The following is a 21,191-nucleotide window of genomic DNA, read 5'->3' as shown; positions in this document are numbered from 1 at the left end:
AAGTGACCCCCCCAGATGGTGGGGGGGTTGATCCTTGATCTGGGTGTGGGCTCTGCTGGGCTTGGGGGGACCCCTTTTAGCCGCGGAGGGGGTCGGTTTCGCACCCGTCCTCGTGCTCCCGGGGGAGGGGGGGACCCCGCGGCCCCGCCAAGCCGCCAGGGGGCGCGCTGGAAGCGCGGCGCCCACCTCGCGCCTCTGTTGGCGGAGCCGCGCAGGCGCAGTGCGGGGGCGGGGGGCCGCGATGGCGGAGGCCCCGCGGTCGAAGAGGAAGAGGGAGGAGGAGGAGGACGGGGCCGCTGCTCACGACGGGGCGGCCGCCACCGACCCCTTCCCGCTGGCAGAGCTGCGCCTGCGGCGTGTGCTGCGGGAGTCGGCGCGGGACAAGGCCGTGTTCCTGCACGGGGAGGTACGGGGTGGGGGGGGGGGGGGGCCCCCCAGGCTCGCTCAGGCCCGGCGCCATTTTCCCCGCTGAGGGCTAACCCCGCCCCGCGGCGGCCCGCGCCAGGCAGGCCACGCCCCCACAAGCGAACCCCGCCCTCCCCGCGGAGTTCACGCCCCCACAAGCAAACCCCGCCCTCCCCGCGGAGTTCACGCCCCCACAAGCAAGCCCCGCCCTCCCCCCGCGGAGGCCACGCCCCCCGGCGCAACATGTCGGGTTCGGCATGGCCGGGGGCTGCCCCGCTCCCAGCCCGGGCTCGTCCCCCCGCAGGGCTGCGGCCCGGCCCTTCTTGATTCCACAAACTGTGGCCCCAGACTCGCTTTTCCAGCCCGGTGCTGCCCGAATCCGGTCAAGCGAGGAGCAGGAGGTGGCTGCTCTCGGCGGCAGCGCGCTGGAAACCTTATTTCCAGCCTCAGGTTATTTCTTCTTAGTATAGCTGTTGCTTTTGGCCCGGAGAGCAGGTTTTTCACGTTTGACGGGTAAAGTGGTGTTGAATTGCAAGGAGGATGCGAACTGTGGGGCTGTAAATAGGATAGGCGTGTCAATCAGGTCCCATAAAAAGGTAATTTGTAATAACTCTCTAAGTTTGATGGCTGCAGAGGCTGGCCGTGGTGTGGGAGCAGTGCAGCCGCCTCGGTTCCTCTCTCTCGGAGGTGGATATCCAAGCAGGCCGATGAGGACGGGGAAGTTTCAAGCTGCTGCTTCAGTCTCGGGGTGATGGGTTGATGGTCAGTGGGTAACTGAACTGGGCGCAGACCTGCTGCTCCACCAGGTTGGGAGCCCCAGGTCAACCCCTTTGCTCTCCCCAAGCAGAGTTGACTGAGGCCTTGCCTCAGTGGGAGTGTTCTTCGTGCCTCCCAAAACCCGCATGCTCAAGCCACGTCCAGATCTGGGTTGTGGTTCCTCGGAGCAGGGCAGAAGCTCTCCCTGCCCCGAAACAGCCTAGGTTTGCTCCTTGACCACGATGCAAACTCCTGCACCTGCCTCTACCTTCTTCCTGACCCTCTGACTGTCCGGTCGATGGCCCCATGTCAACTTGAGGGTATCGGAGATGGAATCAGTGACGTGGGTCAGTGGGAATGCAACTGTGGGCGCTGGGAGTGTCTGGGGAGGTGCAGATGGGCTGAGACATTATCCACATCCTGTGCTCCCCCCCAAAAAAACCACCTGTGTTCCTCATGGGGAGCAGATTCCTGCTGTGCTTTAGGGCAAATGTGTCTTTATTTTTGGATGGGTGCTGCCCAGCGTGGGGCTGGACTAAGGAAGGGGTTTGCACACAAGAATTGAGGGGCTGCAAGGTGGTCACTGGGTGGAGGCGTTCAGGTCCTGGCCTCAAACTCTCCACCCAGCACTGGATCCGTGTTTGCCAACAGCTTTATCTGTTCTTATTCCAGGTGACCAGCCCGTCGGGAGACGGGACAGATGCTGTAGTCATCCTGGAAAAGACTCCTTTCCAGGAGGAGAAGGTATCGGAGCTGCTGAAGAAGCACACGAAGCTGGAGCTGCAGATGCGCAACGACATTTACAGCACGTACCACCTCTATCCTCCCCCGGAGCTGAGTGGTGAGTGCTCTTGGTCTCGTTTGGGGGGGTCCTGGGAGGGTGGCTCGCTCTGTGGCTTGGCTGTGGACCAGTGGTTGTGGCTCAGATGCTGGTTGGCCTGATCCTGCTGGCTCAGGAGGGGAGGACGCAGCGAGACCTGCAAGTGCCGCTGCCAGATGCGACCACGCCAGCCCAGTCGTGGTTTGGCTGACAGCAGTAGACCTGGCTGAGGTGGGGAGATCGGTGGATCGTTGCTGCTCTGAAGGCAACATCTTACTCCTGAGGCTTTGGATGCTGCCTTGTTTCACCCCCTTTTCCCTGTGCTGTCGGACTCCTAGCTCAGCTGATGAGTCACTGGCCATTAAATGGCCATCGCTTGATTACTTGCAATCATCTGCATTGACTTAAAGGTGAAGGACTTGTGGGTCTGAAAGCTTTCCTTCTGTTTTTTTCAGTGATGTCAGTCAATCTGTTAAGATATTGTCTCTCCCTGTAAGGTTTACCTTGGAAACAATCTCTGCAGAGCACATGTCATCTCCTCATTCCAGGGTATCATCTCATGTGCTTTATTTTTGTTGCCCAATGTCCCCGGGTAAGGACAGACAGCTAGTGTGCTTGCAGGAGGGATTTAAATGCAGGTAATCCCAAGTGCCTGGGGCTGACGGGCACCTGGCCTCTGCCTTTCAAGCCTCTCCCTGCTGATTTCACCCATTGTGTGTTACAAAACCCAACTAAAAACAGAGTATGACGAGTCTGAGAGTTTCGGTGGCAGGCTGTCATCCTGCGAGGTGGACTCTTGTCACAGTGAAGGGTGCCCTGCAACAGCAGCGCTCCGCAGTCGTCTGTGGGAAGGGGGCTGCTCTTTGGGCAGGCCGGGCGCTTCGATTTAATGCTGATACGTGTTTAAATTCTGGAAGTGCAGTGATTAATTACGTGTCAACGCTTCCATAAGCACAGTGATAGCCAAACCGTTTTTAACAGTCAAGATTAATCAGCATGATGGCCTTAAGTAAGTTGTTGTTGCAGTCCTGACTTATATTTTCAGGATGTTTGATGGGCCTCCCTGAAAATGCCCCTATTTTAGCACTGTTTAGCTTTGGGAGCTTGCAAGTTGTGCAGAGCTCCTCTTGTCCTGTCGAGGACTCAGTCAGAGGTTTTCAGCATTACAACGCCCTGTTTCAGTGGCAGGAAATCACCACACCACCGCGTTTTTTGCGGATGCCCTCCGTGGGAAGATGACAAAGCTGTGCTGCTTCAGCTGGAAAGACTCCTCCTGTGTTCGAGGCTGGCAGCCACTTGCAGCGATTCCCACGAGGTGGCATTCCAAGACTAAAATCCCCTGGGCCTCTCTCCAGCTGCAGCCCTGCCACTGGGGCTGGCATTTGACTTCCTTGTAGCACTTTGCTGCGGCGCTGTATAACTCCAGCCTTAACACCGATAGCAAAATTTTTTTATTTAATTTAAGATTTGCTAGGTGTGAAACTCCTCACTGGGGTAAAAAGGCTGTTAAGGGGTTGCTGGTCTCTGTCAGTGATGTGCTGGATCCTGCTTTTTCTGAGAGGCTGGAACAAAACCAGGTCAATCTGGGTCTTCTCACATCCTGTTTCTGGGCCTTCGTTAAACTAAATCCTCGCTCGGGTTGTTTCTGCTCGGCCTGTTCTGTGCCGTGACTCTGCCCTGTGTAGCCACGCTGTTTGTTTCACGTAAGGCTGGACCAAACCTGCTGCGCTCTCAGATGAGTGTTTGTGCCATTCCTCTTGCAGGTTTGAATGGGGAAAAAGCCTCTGGCTTCCTTCTGCTGAGGTGTATAATTTTAATTGCCTTTTAGAGGCAATTTTAAAAGTAGGCTTTTGCAGAAACGTTACCCAGTGGTGCATCTTTGCTTCCCACCTGTCTCCTTAGCACTGCTGTGCTTGCTCTCAATGTCGGGCAGCCCCAAGGAGAAGATCAGGAGAGGACTGTGGACCCTGGCGCTGCTCTCCAGACTCCCCAGCTCTGCGTTTCTTTCTTCGAAGCAATTCAGTGCTGAATAGCTTTTTTTTTTTTGTGGGCATGTTGCGTGACCTGCTGGCGGGCAGCTGGGCTGGCACCGGAGGAAATGGTCGTGTGTGTCAGAAGGGGAAGGAAATTGCCCTTTTGAGCTGGGTCATGGCCCAAGGAGAGAGTCGATGCAAAGAATGCAGCTTATAAACCTAAAAAAGAAAGAAGGTATTTCCTGTAAGGCTGCAGACAATGTCAGGGCTTGTGAGAAATCCCGGGATGTCAAGTGATTGAGACTTGGTGAACCTTTGCAGCAGGTTCTATTTTGGCCTCTCGGTTGCAGGGTTGGAGAGATACAGATACAGGGTTTTATCTCTTGGCACTTGCAAGTTTACACCTGGTTAACATGATGCAGTAAAAATATTTTGCAGAAAAGGTCAAACTTTGGCATTAAGCAATTCCTCTGTAAAGTCCTAGGTTGCGGTGTCACACAGAAGAATTCACCCTGGGGATTTCACAGCATCCTGGGCAGCTGAGCTCCCCCAGTGCTCAGCTTCATGCTTTCTAAAGGTAGGATAAACCTCCAGACTGAGGAAATCACGACCACAGGTGACTGGGCATGTTGACGGCGTGAGGAGCTGCCTCCGGGTCCCTCCGCTCTTTCGAGGTGCGTTTCTCAATGCTGCCTTTGTGGTCCCAAGTCCCCGCGGGGCTCTTCATTCAGCTGGAGTTTCTTGATAGCTGAAAGTGGGTATTTTCTTCACCCTCTCTCCGCCTCCTCGTTTAAGCGAGTCGGATGCTGTTCGCTCCGTGGAGTCAAGCTAACGCAGGCCCCGGACGATGAAAGCTTGTTTTGTCTTGGTGGTAAAATAGCCCCGCAAGGCTTGGCCAGTTGCTTTGTCTGTGTGGTGAAGGCAGAGAAAGGGAGGCCAAAAGAAGCACATTACCTGAGCAAATGACTCCCCTCAGTCCTGGGAAGAAGAATTTCACTCTGCTGCTACTTAAAGATGAGATTTTTAGGGTTGGGGAGCACACTGGCATGAGGATGTATGAAGATGGTGCCGGTCAGAAGGAGGACATCATCCGTGTCTTGCTCAGCTCAGTTTAACTGGTCACTAGGAGAGACGTGTCAAGGCTAAAATGAGAAAAAACATTTTGTAAAACAGCTTAATAATAGTCAAGAGTTCATCAGAAGGGCAAACCAAACCCATCCGACTAAGGAAAAGGAAATTTGTGAGCGAGTTTGCGAGGAGGAGCGGTGTCGGAGAGCATGTAACAGCTCTGCTACCGGCAAAGGCAGGCGTGTGGAACTTATTTTAAGGCCAGTTGCTGGATGTTGCATAGATTTAAGAGGCAGTGTATGTCCAGAGGTGTGAGATACTGGTGGAGGAAACCCCAGCTCTGGGACTCTCCCTTGCAAGGGCTGTTTTCATAGCAGGGGAAAGATTTTTTTTTTTTCTTTCCTGCTGCCAAAGGCTTGATTGCAAAAGCCAGATGGTTCAATCAACACGTTCCCCGATAACAACATCCAGCTCCTGGTGGTGCTCACACCCATTTAGCAAGGAGAGCTTGCTGTTCCCAGCAAAAAGCGGCTTCCTCGTGCCTGGCTGCTGAGGGATGTTGTGTTTCACAGCACCAAAGCAGTGCCGGCGTAATTTAAGGGCTCTTATCAGTCCTTTAAAAAGTATTTACTCACTGGGCACAGCTCATTGCTGTGCTGCAGGCTGAAGCTTTTTAAAAATGTCTAAAAACGAGCACACAGGGAGACGCTCCGGCTCCATCTCTCCGACACGGGATGGAGAAATTGTGGGAGAAATGGGAGAGCGTGGAAGGAAAGTATTCAGTCATGCAGGAAGCGATACGTTTCCCTCCCTTCCCAAGCCCAAAAAGCGTCTGGTTTCAGGCGGCGAGGAGCTGGAGGAACTCGCACGAGCTGCACTGGGAGGGCTGGTTGGTCTCCCGGCGTTTCCATGCTCCGCCTGCCTGTGGGGCCTGCCCAGCGAAGAAAACTTTGCATTTACACTTAAATAAAAAGCTGGAGCCTGAAGCAGCGGGAGCGCGTGGGGTGGTTTGGGGGAAGGTGAGAGATAGCGCTGTGCTTTGCTCTTGGTTTTTTTGGGGGCTGGTAACCTGCAAATTTCCTCTTTGCCGTGGCTGCTGCAGCTAGAGCCCACCTTGGATGAGAACCAGGGCCCAGACAGCCTTGGCAGGAGTCCCCCACAGCATGCTTGGCTTGCCCTGGCATGTGCTGGCCTTGGAGACTGTGAGCTCTTGCAAAGCTTTATCCTTTTTATTCAATAACGAGAGCCCCAGATGTCTGAGGCTGGTTGTGCTTGGTTGGGGGTGGGTGAAAATTAGGAGTTCCCCTGTGACTGCTGTGCGGTTGTGACTGTAAAACTAAATAAACTGTGTTAACGCAGGAGGGGAAGGTTGTGCATCGTTACAGTTTAGTTAGGGCTGCATTGAAGGAGATACCTGGTGATGGGAAGGCAGAGCAGAGCTGTATGCAGCAGGGAAGAGGCTTTGCAGAGGAAGAGAAAACTTGCAAGAGTGTAAATGTCTTTCTCAGTGGTTTCCTGGGCTTGGCACCTTCCTGCATCTGACAGTTGAGTTGATTAGGCAGATTATAAGCTAAAACTCAGCTTCCTGCTAGCAAAGGGAGACAAAAAGCACCACTGCCCAAAAGTAGAAACAGGTTGTTCCTGCCCTGCATGCTTTTTTTTTTTGTCTCCCCGGCATGTTTAAGTCTATTTAAATCAAAACTACCGTGGTCCGTTTTAGTGTTGCTGAGTGGGATGTGAGAAGCGAGCGCAAGGCATCTCAGCGGGTCACCCTGGCCTCTCCTTGCCGTTCGCATTGGGTTGAGGTTTGACATGCTGAGCTGGAGGGGGATTTTGGCAGAGCCAAAGTGAGCCTGGAGTGCACTTTCCTACGTGCATGAGCTCGCTCTGCCTCCTTCCCATCTGCGACGTGCAGCTCTCCGGCGCCGTAGGGAGCATGGGGTAACGTGTTTCATCCTCTCCTCTTGGTGACAGCTGCCTTTGGCCTTTTTTTCCATAAGTTCCCCAAATTGAGCTTTGGTTTGAGCGGTTTTTTTGTGTCTTTGGTTGTTTTCTTTCCCCCCCTCCCTCTTGTTCTTAGCAGGAGAGGGGAGAAATCATTTTGATTCTGGTCAATGCAAGCTTCCTTTTCTCCTGGGCAGGGAAACAGGGGTGAGGTGTATCCCCTCAAACGCCCTTCGAAGGGTGAACTGCCTGATGGGTTGTTCTCTGCTGTCACAGCACCTCTGCCTCCTGCTCATTCAATGAAACCTCCTTTTTTATAACCTCCAGTTAATTGGACAGTCAGTCCTGATTTCCAGAATAAACCACAGGCGTTTCATGGTGTCCCTGGGCTGGCGTTCAGGAACAGCCTGGTTGATGTGACTCAGATGCAAGTGGAGACAATCCTTGACCCTTCAGTGAGCTTAAAAACCCACATCACATGTCCAGTGAGTCTTTACCCCCCATTTGCAGGCCAGGGTGGGTTTCAGCCGCCCCACGGCGTACGTGATGCTTTAACACACGTGGAGTTTGCCAGGAGCAGGGCGGCTTTTAAAATGGAGCACAAACGCGGCCGGTCGCCAGCAATGGAAAGATTTCATGGCGAGCCCCATCTCGCCGTGGCTGTTTCCTGCGGCTGAGCCCAGCCTTAGCCAGGGCTTTGCGTCCCATGCAAGGGCTCCTAATGTAGTCAGGCTCTAAGCGTTGATAAAACAGCTTCTCTGGCCATAGTGATTTATGCTGATTAGCATTGCTGGGGCGTTTCAGAGTTGATGAGACCTCTAGAAGGGAAATAATCATTAGCGAACCACAGCCTCTCCCCCTGCTCTCCTCTTCCAAACATCTGCTGCTCAACCGCAGCTGCACATTAAGGATTTCTCTGATCTTGCACTAGGCTTTTCCTAAGTGGCTCTCCCCACCACGAGCAGCCACCACCCAAACTGGGGAGGTGCTGAGGAATCCGTGAAGGGTCCTCTGCAGCCCCATCCCAGCCGGCGCACGGACTGTGGTTATCACCACCCCCAGCACGGAGGGGTTTCTGCTGCAGTCCCCACTCTCATTTTAGCATCTAAAATTAAATTGTGGAAGCTTCAGCCTGAGGCTGCACGTGGTATTTTCTTATCTTTTGCCTTTTTGTTTTCTCCCCTGTGCTTTGGTCTTTTTAAGTGAGAAGCAGAGGAGCTACAGCCTTGTCTTTTTTTTGGTTTTTGCTATTACATCATCCTGCTAGAAGTGCTAATCGAGTCCTGGAAAACAACCTTGTTTGAACATGTGTACGGTGGGAATCAGACCAGACTGCCCTTGTGGTTTGCATTTTCATATTTCATGTTACCAGCATTTTCCTGTGGATTTCATTAAGCTGGGTTTGGCATGCAATGAAAAGGCAGAGTCTCCTGGCTTGTGCAGTGCCGACCGTAGAAAAAACAGAAACCAGAAAACTAAAAAAAACCCAAAACCACCCTAAATCCTGGCTTTAGGAACAAATAGATATTTATATTCAGTGTCTGGCTAGCATGTATATGTGTGTAAAGCATGAGGCATGACTGTTCGTTACCCTGGTGAGTGTGCAGCCCATGGTTTTTGTGGCCGTGGCGACCTTGGGCACAAGCTGCAGTGTTTGCAGTGCCCCAGCTACTTGTTTTGGTCCAGTCTGCCCAGGATTTATCCAGACTCGTGGGGTTTTTCTCCTGCCTGCGTTAAGTTTTGTAGCAGCTCTCCGTTAGCTGGGAAAGCGGAGGCGCTGCTGGTGCCCTTGGAGTTGTGGCAGGCTCTGTATCGTGCCTCTAATCTCAGCCAAAGAGGGATATTTTCTGAGCGTTTTACTGCTGTGGGTAAGATTTAGTGCTGCTGAGGTCAAAGCTGCCAGATTGACAAGGTGCACACTCGCATCCTGTTTAATGCCACAGGAATTACGCAGCAAGGGGTAAACAGAAATTGTTTTCCTTTTGCTAGAGTAAACAGCTCTTTGTTTGTCGGCTGGTGCAGGGGAATCACCCCTCTTCCCTCAGCTCATCCTGTGCCGTGTTAACCCATCAGCCCGTGTTGTTTTCTCTGGATCTGTCCCTGTGCCCTTGACCCCTTTGCCTCCTGCGCTCGGGGCTTGAGGCCAAGCATCCGGACAGCTGAGAGCTTTGGGGAGGAGCTGCTCCTCACGCTGGCCCCGCTGCTTGCAGCTCACGTGGCTGGAGAAAGTTCCTGGGTGCTCGCTTGGTAACATCCCGTGAGATTTGGATCTAAGTCTGAGGAAGAGGAGGATGCGTCTCTGCCCCTGGGGTTGTGTTTCTGTCCTGGTTGTTGACTGCACATAAACTCTTCCCTGGGAGCCCCAGCTCTGCCCCAATGTTGCTGATATGCCTGAAAGAGCGAGTGTGGGAAAAAACCCTTTCAGACAGCAAACTCCTCCACCTGAACTGGAAAGACAGGCCATGGCTGTGTTGTCAGCTTGTCCTTCCTCAAGAAAAGCAGCGGCAGCCTGGGAGGTTAGAGCACTTCTTTGCTTTCCATGTCCGTTCTCCCCCATCCTGCTATTCTAGCAGTATCTTCTCAAAATGTGTTAGTGTGGCATTTATTGGAAAGGAAAACAGATTTATTGCATGCTGAAGGAAGTAACGTGGGTTTCGTCTGTGATAACTCAGTAAACATGTTTGTTTCTAGAGATAAAAACCACAGTGGTGTACCCTGCCACGGAGAAACACCTTCAGAAATACCTCCGTCAAGAAGTGCACCTCATCCGCGAAACCTGGGAGGATTACAAGAACATAACGCTGCCCTTCATCCAGTCCCAGAGCTTCAGCATCCAGGTATGGGTACCACTGCTTCCCCTCCGCAGACACAGATGTCTTTGGTCCCTTCTTCAACATGCTGGGCTGTCAAATGTCTCCTCAGAAGCCCAGGTTGGAGGCAGAAGAGTCGGGAGCGCTCTGCCCCCCTCTTCCTGTTGGTTGTTCCATCAGTATGTTGTCCTCAATGGGTACTGCACCCCCTCATCTGCCAGGCAGTCTGCTTCTCAAACACAGCTGGCTGCAGATTATTTCAGCAGGTCCCGGGTTGTGGTGCTGCCTGTTTTGCTGAATGCATCCCCTTATCTATTGTGTTTTCTCGAGGCTGTCTCGTAAGCCAAAACGTTTTTACGGTAACAGTCTGACCTTTGGGCTAAGCTCAGCGATGCTAAACAGGGCTCTCTTTCCCCTAAACTCCCCCAGTGTCCCCATGCTTCTGTCCTCTGGGCCACCCTTCTCCATCTTTACAAACATTTGCCTTGGAGATGTACCCAAAGGCACCTTTCCCGAGGTTTCTGGAGACTTTCTGTGCTGGGGTGTTCCTCCTCCTTTCCGAGGGTGGCTCCCTGGGTGTTGGTGCTGTTTGCTGGGCTTTTTAGGAGTCTCTTGGGTGTGGAAATGGCAAAGCACAGATTGCTCTTGGATTCCTGCATCACAACTCCCTTCTCAGGCTTTGCCTGCAGCTCCTCGGCTGTTAAGCAGTCCCTGTCCCACCTGGTGAAGCTGTACTTTCAGTGTCCTCCTTGCCCCAGGCAGCAGCAATGGACTTTTTGCCTGTTTTACATCTTTCTGACCATTCCTCTTTCTGTCTTTCTCCTTTAGAGACTAAAGGAGCACAAGTCTGTAGGGACCAATTCATGCCAGCCTGTGGAGAAGGGGGAATAAAACAAGTCCTGGATCTGCTGAGTCTACCCGTTAAAAATAACCCCCCAAACCCAACCAACCACAGGCCCTGGGTATCCCCCACACCTCCCTTCTGCCTTGAACAGCAGCAGAACAGTTAACAGGGTTCACTGTTGCAACGTCTGTTTTCTAATCGCTTGCAGATGAACGTGAATCCTGTTTTCTGCATCTCGTACCAGAAGGCACCTTGCAAGCTGCGGTGTGCGCTCGATTACTCCTCACCCGCCTGCTTGTCTTTGCTCCAACACCGAGGCAGCATTTATTAGCTGGAGAAAGTCAAAGAGCGTGTTTCCACCAGTCAGAAACCTGCACGAATGTTTTCTCTATGCTTTTGCTCTGAAGTTTCCTGCTGTAGCAGATGCCTTCAGAAGTTGCTTGAGCTCTCAGTCTCTCCCACCACATGCTTGCGAGCTGATTTCTATACATGGAAACATGTTCCCGGTGACCATCGGGAGCATCTGCTGAGACATCACGGTCAGCACAGTCAGTCCTTGACCTCTGTGATTTGATAATGCCGTTTCTTGTCTTTATTGAACCGCTTTTTGACGAGCGGAAGGGGAAATGGGAAGGGTAACAGAAATATCGGGGGACTACAGAGGCGTCTCTGTTTTCTGCTGGAGGATGCAAAGCGTGGATGCTTTCAGTACAATAGTTTTATTGTGGTGCCAGTCTCTGGACATGTGTCGTCCTCACTGGGCTTGTGCTGGAAACAGCAAGAGCAGTCAGCTGATGAGCTGCCCATCACATGAGGCAGCGTTGGGTTTAAAATTCAGCTCATCTGATCGGTGAACTTATTTAGGGCACTGATAGCTTGGCACTTGTGATAAGAGTAGGCAGAAAAAAAAACCCCAAAGGGCAAACTTTCATTTCCTGCTGAGCTTCTGGCCCTGCTTTTCTTCCAGGGTCACAGAGCACAGCGGTGCTTTCCAAAATCACTTTGAGAATCTAATCTTCTCTAAGATGTTGCTAGGAAGAAAAGACCAGAAATTTAAGCAAAAAAAGAAAAAACAGATCAAGGGAGGAGAGGTTTGTTTGTCCCCAGGGATATGTTCAGGTCAGTTCACAATGATGCTAAGTTTTGATTGGATTAATTAAACTCTTGACAGAGTTCCCCAAAAGGGCTGTCTTTTTACCTTGAGTGTCTGGCGTGCGCAGCATCCGCTGACGCAGCTCGCTGGGTGTGTCTGCAAGGCTGGCTGCATCTTCCCTACCCAACTGGGGCAACCAAAATGTTTCATACCTAAACTTGATGGGGAAAATGATGTTTCAAAATGTTTTCAGCTTCCAAGCCCTAGCCATGTTCTTGCTGCCTTATCTTCTAGGGGCCTGGCTGGGGACTCGCTTGGCAGTCCAGTACTTAAGCTAGAGTGTAAAGAAGGATGCTTGAGCTCAGGTTGGAAGCCAGGAAAAGCAAAGATGCTTTTTGCTTGACTTACTCCGTTACTTATCCCTGGTTCCATTTCATAGCCAAAACTCTTCTCTGGATGGTGCTTTGCTTCGAAGGAGGAGCATGAGGCGGGTAACCAGAGCTAGGATTACAGCCAGTCTGGAGGCTGAAGCTTTAAGTATAGAAGAGTGGCAAGCTGTTTTCTAATCAGCCAGGAAATCAAGAGACATGCATTGCCCAAGAAAACACAGGCTTTTCATATTTGCCCAGCAAGTACTGGCTGCCAGCAGCCAGAGCCATATCCAACCTCAGGCTGGCAAGCAATCTGCTCTTTTCCTTTTTGAACAGGGTGGGGGGGGAAATCAGCCGAGTTACAGAATCCCAGAATCATCTCGGTTGGAAAAGACCTTGAAGCTCCTCCAGTCCAACCATGAACCTCCCCCTGACCGTTCCCAACTCCACCAGATCCCTCAGCGCTGGGTCAACCCGACTCTTCAACCCCTCCAGGGATGGGGACTCCCCCCCTGCCCTGGGCAGCCCATTCCAACGCCCAACAGCCCCTTCTGCAAAGAAATCCTTCCTAAGAGCCAGTCTGACCCTGCCCTGGCGCAGCTTGAGGCCATTCCCTCTTGGCCTGCCGCTGGGTCCTTGGCTCAAGAGACTCATCCCCCCTCTCTGCACCCTCCTTTCAGGGAGTTGTAGAAGGTGATGAGGTCTCCCCTCAGCCTCCTCTTCTCCAGACTAAACCCCCCCAGTTCCCTCAGCCGCTCCCCATCAGACCTGTGCTCCAGACCCCCACCAGCTTCGTTGCCCTTCTCTGGACACGCTCGAGTCATTCAATGGCCTTTTTGGAGTGAGGGGCCCAAAACTGAACCCAGTCATCGAGGGGCGGCCTCACCAGTGCTGAGCACAGGGGTGAGATCCCTTCCCTGTCCCTGCTGGCCATGCTATGGCTGATACAAGCCAGGATGCCATTGGCCTTCTTGGCCACCTGGGCACACTGCTGGCTCCTGTTCAGCCAGCTGGCAATCAACACCCCCAGGTCCCTCTCTGACTGGCAGCTCTCCAGCCACTCCTGTAGCAAATGAACCATCATGAGTCCACCGAGTGGACCGTGACACTCCCCAAGCCTGTAGCACTGCTGGAGTTCCTCTCCCAAACCTAGTTATAAAAGTTTCAGTGCAGCCTGGGAGGGGAAAAAGGTGCAAACAGCCCTGCGGTGCTGCGAGAGGCATCTGCTGAGCCCCAGAAGAGCTGACTTCTGCAGCTGCCCACCTCGCCAGGGTCTGCTGCGCTCAGAGTTGCTGGTGTTGATGGCTGATCCCTCTGAATGCCTGTACCTGTCCCTTGCCAGCCGGTGGGGGCATGGAGGAAGGATGCTGCTGCCCCTCAGGGTTTTTTTTGTGCTTCCAGCAGCTCCATCTCCAATCCCGTCTGCTAGACCCCATCGGGGAGAATTATCTCCAAATCCTCTTACGAACAAATGCAACTATTTCTACACTGGGCTAAACCATCTCTGTTCAATACCTCATCTCCAGCTGTGGCCAGTTCTTAATGCTTGAGAGGAAAACAAAAATCCCTGAATAATTTAGCTAGCAGTGCCATGCAGTGGGGTCAGGGGGTACCTTTTCACTGAAGTGCTCATAATAGCCTGGAGTTTGTTGTTGGAGTGGTTTGTGGATAATTAACTACAAATGTTACCAGCCGTGAAATTATTTGGTCATCTTAAAATCAAGTCACTGGGTTTTGGTGTTTTTTTTTTTTTATATTCTAGTTGCAGGGAATGTGCACTAATCCATAAGCTTGTGCTAGATGTGCCTGAGGTGTTGGGATTTTTTTCTCTGCTGGTTTATAAATTGCTTGTTTCTTTTTTCAGTGGGTGTATAATATCCTGGAGAAGAAAGCTGAGGCTGATCGAATCATCCATGAAAACCCAGATCCTTGCAATGGCTTTGTTCTAGTTCCAGATTTTAAATGGAATCAAAACCAGGTTCGTTTGCTCCTCTTACCTTTGAAGGGAAGCTGCTTGTCTGAAGGTAACCCAGAGGAAATGTCCACTTCTGTGCTAATAGCACGCTGATGAAAGTTTTAGTAGGGGAATGTGTCCTTCCTGTTCACAGTGACATCAAGTGATGATATTGTCAGGGCCTTTTATCACGTGCTAATTGTGGACGTTGCAAAACACAGGCTGTTCTCACTGCTGCTGGGTGATTTATTCATTAGCTTTGCTTTCTCTTTCCTGTATTAGCCCAAACGTTGTTGTGATGTGTTTGAACCTAAATCCAGCTGCCTGTTTGTTCCTGCTGAACTTGTTTGGGTTTTTTGTTTTGTGTTGTTGTTTGGGTTTTTTTTTTTTTTGCAAGCCTCAACTTTAGGCTCAAACCAGGCAGATGTGTTGTCCTTTGGTTGTTGCAATTAGCTCTCCTCCACACAGGATTAAACAGATGGTCCTTAGCTTATGAGCAGCTGCTTAACCCCTCGTGGGAGTGGCCACTCATTGAAACACAGAGGTTTTTAAGCCCAGGCTGTAATCCTAAACTGAGTGGCTCATTATTTCCTTGGGTTCCAGCTCTTTTTCGTGTTGTGCTTCTGGGGATGTGCCTGGGGAGGTGAAACTCCGTGCGTGTACCCCTTGAAGTCAGTGGAGTCAAAAGAAAGTCCCCTTCATGTTTCTGATCCTCAAAATGCAGGGGGCGGGGAGGGAAAGTTTTATATGATTAAAACTTCGAAATGGGAACTAGAAACTAAAAAAATGGGAACGCAAGCCAGCTCGTGGGCCACACAGTTCTGTATTTCTGTGCGAGGGGGTACCTGCTTTTGGTCTGATGCCAAGTCACCTGGAAAATGACATGGGGAGGACGGGTGAGTACGTCACTGCAGGGTTGTCTGCGGTCACCGTGAATTCCTTGCACGTCAACTACTTTAAAAATCCCTCGTCAGCTGCCACAGGGTAACCAAGCTTCAATTTCCACTTGTTCACTGGGAGGCACAACCTTCTTCCTGGAAAGACTTTGCAAAGCGGGTGACACCCGGCAAGCTTGCCCTCGTGCTTACACCACTGTGTCTTGTTCAATGCCCTTTACTTTCAGGGTGGGACTATTTAGGGATCCTAAAAAGTGCAGCACATGGCCTCTTTCCTTGATTTGAGCAAAGCCTTGGCAGTCAGAGAGGGACCTGGGGGTGTTGATGGCCAGCTGGCTGAACAGCAGTGTGCCCAGGTGGCCCAGAAGGCCAATGGCATCCTGGCTTGTAGCAGCACTAGTGTGGCCAGCAGGGACAGGGAAGGGATCTTACCCCTGTGCTCGGCACTGGTGAGGCCACCCCTCGATGAGTGGGTTCAGTTTTGGGCCCCTCCAAAGAGGCCATTGAATGACTCGAGTGTGTCCAGAGAAGGGCAACGGAGCTGGTGCAGGGTCTGGAGCACAGGTCTGATGGGGAGCGGCTGAGGGAACTGGGGGGGTTTAGTCTGGAGAAGAGGAGGCTGAGGGGAGACCTCATGGCCCTCTGCAACTGCCTGAAAGGAGGGTGCAGAGAGGGGGGATGAGTCTCTTGAGCCAAGGAACCAGCGCCAGGCCAAGAGGGAATGGCCTCAAGCTGTGCCAGGGCAGGGTCAGACTGGCTCTTAGGAAGGATTTCTTTGCAGAAGGGGCTGTTGGGCGTTGGAATGGGCTGCCCAGGGCAGGGGGGGAGTCCCCATCCCTGGAGGGGTTGAAGAGTCGGGTTGAGCCAGCGCTGAGGGATCTGGTGGAGTTGGGAACGGTCAGGGGGAGGTTCATGGTTGGACTGGAGGAGCTTCAAGGGCTTTTCCCACCTGGATGAATCTGAATTCTGTATATCCTTGCTTGCCGCAGCCAAGCTTCAGAACTTGCATCAGGATTGGAGACGGATGGGCTAAAAATTTTGCTTTATCTTTTTCTAGAGACATGTTGTATCTGCATCTTGCAGCTAGCATGGTCAGGGAGTGCTTCAATGGTAGGATTTGTCTTTAGGGGAGGCTTCCCCATGCTGCTGTCACCTCCTGGTATTGCTGAACAAGATCTTCTTGATTTCTTCCCAATGGCTGTCTGCAACAAGAGAGAGCCGTCATCCCTGGGGCTGTCCGGGTTGCCTGTGTCTTTCCCAGGCTGGCGAGCCAGCATCCTAGCAAGGGCTGTTGACTTCTGCCTTTGAGCCAAGGAATTTCTCCTTGGCTGTGGGTGATGCTGAGCCAGAGCTGATCCTGGCAGCCCCGGGGCTGCCCGCGAGCACTGGTTCCTTCTGCCACATCCCACCAAACAGGTGAGGCTACTAAATTAAACGAGGGGAGCAAGACAGAGCTCCCAGCAGGACTCTTCAATCCTCCCCTTAAAAGTCCCTTCGGCAGCGTTGCCTTGTGCTAGCTTAGCACCCGATGCTGAGAATTCACCTTTAATTATTTCAGGCTGATGGACGGGAGGAAGATTTCTCCTTTGCATTGTGAAGTTTGCACGCCTGGTGCCGGCCTCACCCTCCTGGGCACTGCATCAGCTCCTGCTGCCCAACCTTGGCAATGGTTTGAGTTGGTTTCTTCAGGGGTTTTTTTTTTATTATTATTATTTTAAAAAATTTTCTTGTGTTTTTTTTTCTTCTCCCCACTACTTTTGAGTTGATTTCAAACCCGCAGGAGCCTCGAGGCGTTGCCTGAAACAATGCCCGGCATGACATCATTCAGGGCCTTTTTAGCAACAGGCTTATTTGTTTCAAACAGCAACATGCAGATGTTGTTCTAAGCAGAAGAGATGTTTGCTTTTCCTTCTGCCAGCCAACCATGATCCAAAGGGAACAGGCTGATACACCATCTTTTTCCAGATTTGTGCCCAGGCTGCTTTGGGAACCAAACTGAGCCATGATCACTGTGCTGACGGAGTGCGAGTAGCAGCTTCATATTTTGAGAGCCCTGAGACAGGGTCCTGTGAGCATCTTTTGGCACAAGCATCAGTTTCCAAATAGCCAGATGGGTTTCTTAGAGCCCTTAAAAGATCTGCTGGATCTCAAATATCTAAAGCCTTTACTTTGCAGTGTTTATATTAGAAAGCAGCTAACAGAGCTGGAGGAGGTGGGGATTTTAATTTTTTTTTTTAAAGTGTAATGATCCGCAACCTTACGTCTTGTTAAATATTGAATTCTGTAAGTGCTTCGGGAGATGCCAAAGGTCTGGCTGAGAGCTGCTGAATGGCCGTATTTTACTGCACTGGGGTTCTCCGGTGACCGATTGGGTCTTGAAAATAGTTATTTATAGAACTGGCACGACTGGAAAGTGGCCGGCTATTTGCACGGTGGAAATATAGGAAGCTTTTCACTCGGAAAAATCTACAGTTGCAGTTTTGGCTGCTGCGATTCACTGTAAATCCTCGTCTGAGCTTGGAGATAAACCATTCGCTTGCTCTGCAGAAAGGGCCGTGCTCGGTGTGGTGTCTGCACGTGGGGGTTGCTGGCAGACCCCGCGGCCTCCTGGGCCTCAGTTTCCCTCGCGTAGCAGGGTGGGTGCCTGCACCCCTTTTGCCAGCCTCAGTCTGCGCGTTTTTGAGATGCTCAGGGAGATGATGTGAATGTGAAAAAGCAGCAGCAAGTGCTGTGTTTGTGGTACAGAGGAGCTGATGGATCGATCTGCTGAGAAGATATTTGTGATCCCGCTGTTGATTGATGGGGGTGAAGCTGTCCTCTTTTGGTCATTCCTGGACAAAACCTCACTCCAAAAAGGCCACTGAATGACTCGAGCGTGTCCAGAGAAGGACAACAAAGCTGGTGCAGGGTCTGGAGCACAGGTCTGATGGGGAGCGGCTGAGGGAACTGGGGGGGTTTAGTCTGGAGAAGAGGAGGCTGAGGGGAGACCTCCTGGCCCTCTCCAACTCCCTGAAAGGAGGGTGCAGAGAGGGGGGATGAGTCTCTTGAGCCAAGGAACCAGCGCCAGGCCAAGAGGGAATGGCCTCAAGCTGCACCAGGGCAGGGTCAGACTGGCTCTTAGGAAGGATTTCTTTGCAGAAGGGGTTGTTGGGCGTTGGAATGGGCTGCCCAGGGCAGGGGGGGAGTCCCCATCCCTGGAGGGGTTGAAGAGTCGGGTTGAGCCAGCGCTGAGGGATCTGGTGGAGTTGGGAACGGTCAGGGTGAGGTTCATGGTTGGACTGGAGGAGCTTCAAGGGCTTTTCCAACCGAGATGATTCTGTGAAAACCCAGTTTCTCTAGAAATGGCACTTTGAGGGGCGGTGGGTGAGCACATCTTGTACTGGGAGATTGATACTGAATTCAACCCAGCTCAGGCGTGTGTTAAACACAACAGTGGGCAGCCCCTTATAACGCAGCCTGGAAAGCTGTGGTTGGTGTGTCAGGTCCAAAGGGCTCATGCTTTCATCTACTCTTTCTGTGGTCACCTTTGTCACTGTTCTCCACCTCTCTCTCTGCAGCTGGATGACCTCTACTTGATAGCCCTCGTTCACCGCCGGGACGTCAAGTCGCTTCGGGACCTCACCGCTGAGCACCTCCCGCTTCTGAGGAACATCTTGCAAGAAGGCACGGTAAGGGCAAGGCTGGGCCCACGCAGCTCTCCTGGCAAGGGAGAGCACGGCCTGCCTGCTGCACGATTGCTGCCTGTGTTCTCTGGCAGCTGCCTGACCAACTCGTGCACAGCATCTGCCTGGGGACTGGTAACCGAGAGATGCTGATGGCGTCACGAACTGGGGGCTGTGTCTCTGCCCGGAGACCCTGATCCCTGCTGCTCTGTTGGCACCTTCCGCCGGGGCATCAGGAAACCACGTTCGAGGGGTTTCAGGGGTGCTCGACATTTCTCTGTTAGCAGTGAGCTGCAGGAGGATTTACTCGAGCGTGTCCAAAGAAGGACAACAAAGCTGGTGCAGGGTCTGGAGCACAGGTCTGATGGGGAGCGGCTGAGGGAACTGGGGGGGTTTAGTCTGGAGAAGAGGAGGCTGAGGGGAGACCTCATGGCCCTCTGCAACTCCCTGAAAGGAGGGTGCACCCATCAGTGGCATCACCCACCAGAGGTGAGGGGGCATGACCCAAAGAACAAGTGCCAGGCCAAGAGGGAATGGCCTCAAGCTGCGCCAGGGCAGGGTCAGACTGGCTCTTAGGAAGGATTTCTTTGCAGAAGGGGCTGTTGGGCGTTGGAATGGGCTGCCCAGGGCAGGGGGGGAGTCCCCATCCCTGGAGGCGTTGAAGAGTCGGGTTGAGCCAGCGCTGAGGGATCTGGTGGAGTTGGGAACGGTCAGGGTGAGGTTCATGGTTGGACTGGAGGAGCTTCAAGGGCTTTTCCAACCGAGATGACTCTGTGACTCTGAGTCGAGCCCTGTCCTCCCCTGCAAACTTCCTTCCCAACCCCTTGACTGTTTTTACCGGCTGACGAGTTTTTTCCAGCCCCATGACAGGGCATGCTTGGTAGATGGATGCGCGATAGCGTCTGTTTCCTTCACTGTTAGAAATTTGGAAAGTAATTGCACTGGAGAAAGCGGAGATTAATTAAGAGATTAGTCAGGGGATTGCAGCGTGCTGAGCAGTGAACCAAGCCAGCGTGCCGGAGTTCGCTGTTGCTGTTTATAGCTTTAATTACACCGGCTGGTAACAGGATCCCCGTAACTTGCCGAGTGAGCGGAGCGATAAGGGTGGCGAGGAAAACGATACGAGTGGAGAGCACGTCCCGTCACGGAGGGAGAAAAATGGGGCAGCCGGAGGCATCGCTGCATCCCTGCGAGGCTGAGACGCAGGATGGGGAAGAGCTCTGTCCTTCCCAACTTCCCCTCCCTTCTGTGAGGATGGAGGAAGCAGAAATCACTTCTGCCCTTCTCTCTGCCTTTCACACCATCCGGGGATGCTCCCTTCCGTCCGCCGCAAGGTCTGTCTGCCCCCAGCCGCCCCGTGGTCTCGCTGGGCTTTGCTACTCCTGACCTGTGCGGGGTTTTTTTTATCTCCTTAGGAGGCCGTAGCGAAGCGCTTCGGTGTGCCCGGATCCCAGCTGCGAATCTACCTGCATTACCAACCCTCCTACTACCACCTGCACGTGCATTTCACCGCCCTGGGCTACGACGCCCCGGGCAGCTCCGTGGAGAGAGCCCATCTCCTGGCAGATGTGATCGACAACCTGGCCATGGACTCCATGTACTACCAGAAACGGGCTTTGACCTTCGCCCTTCGGGCTGATGAACTTCTGCTGAAGAAATTCCAGGAGGCAGGAAGAGTGTGAGCTGGCAGAGGTGCTTTTTGTATCTTTTTATTTTTAATAAATGCCCGTTTTCAGGGTGTTTGTTTTTTTTTTTTTAAAAAAAAAAAAGGGTTTTGGTGCTTTTAATTTTTTTAACTGTTTTTGTACAAATTGGGGCTGGCAGCCCATTGCTATGGAAACCATGTCTTCTGTTCAAGTCAATTAAAATGTTGATTGAGTAACCCCTTTTAGCGTGCTGGTCTTTACCAGGGTCGTAGCACCAGAGTGGGGGTTTGGGCAGGAGGATCCATGTGGATCCATCTTCTCCACCCAAAAAACAACCCCTGCCACCAAATGTCCGCCCAAACCAGGGAGCAGGCAGCCGGAGGGGTCCAAGAAAACCCGTCACCCTCAGAAATTTTCACTTATTTCCTACAGCTATGCCCCTGGGAGAGGGATTGCAGCTTTCCTGGGGAAGGGAGGGGTTTCTTGCTCCAAAGAAACGGAATGACTAACCCGAGTCCTCACTCCTCCCGGCCAACCAGCCGCCGTGGGCTCTGCCGAGGCAAATGTGACTGTGCCTGATCCCCAGCCTGAGAGCCATCACTTCTACCCTGCTAATTAGTCATATATCCGGCTTAAATGAGCTCGTTTAAAAGGGCAGCCCCTCCCTGACACAGGCTTCTCCAAGTTTTGCAAGGATTCCTTGGTGTGCCTGTTAAAAAAAAAAAAACAAAAAAAAAAAACACACATAAATAATAATGCTCTTCCTTCTGCCAAGGGGGTGGTAGGGCAGGGCAGTAAATACCTTCCTGCAGCTGGAGGTCCTGACAGAGGAGCCTCCCGAGCCTCTGGCTGACTTTGTTGCCACTTTCTACCTCTGCTGAGCTTTTTCTTCCTCTTTCAGCACGATACCAACTTCTTCCTCACTGCTTGACTCTGTTTAAATGGTCAT

The 21,191-nt window shown here is 52.3% G+C and overlaps 1 protein-coding gene across 5 annotated transcripts in view; it reads left to right on the top strand.

The window, feature by feature from the left end:
- Positions 1-21,191, top strand: part of DCPS (decapping enzyme, scavenger) — a 21,591-nt gene extending 400 nt beyond the window's left edge. The window contains exons 1-7 of one of the 5 annotated variants that reach the window (XR_012626210.1): positions 17-406; positions 1,834-2,002; positions 9,658-9,803; positions 13,949-14,062; positions 18,492-18,602; positions 19,664-19,930; positions 20,012-20,131. Coding sequence is in view for 4 of the 5 variants with exons in the window: in XM_074848758.1 (XP_074704859.1) it covers positions 242-406; positions 1,834-2,002; positions 9,658-9,803; positions 13,949-14,062; positions 18,492-18,602; positions 20,012-20,278 (972 nt within the window). In the remaining variant the exon portion in view is untranslated. Of the gene's footprint in view, positions 1-16; positions 407-608; positions 1,509-1,833; positions 2,003-9,657; positions 9,804-13,948; positions 14,063-18,491; positions 18,603-19,663; positions 19,931-20,011; positions 20,479-21,143 lie in introns of those variants that run through there. The other 4 variants (XM_074848758.1, XM_074848757.1, XM_074848760.1 and 1 more) reach the window with 4 other exon arrangements.

Source organism: Strix aluco, chromosome 23 (assembly GCF_031877795.1).
Source record: "Strix aluco isolate bStrAlu1 chromosome 23, bStrAlu1.hap1, whole genome shotgun sequence".
Lineage (NCBI taxonomy): Eukaryota > Metazoa > Chordata > Aves > Strigiformes > Strigidae > Strix > Strix aluco.
Note: the sequence above shows the minus strand (reverse complement) of the source record. Positions and strands in the feature narration are given on the sequence as shown.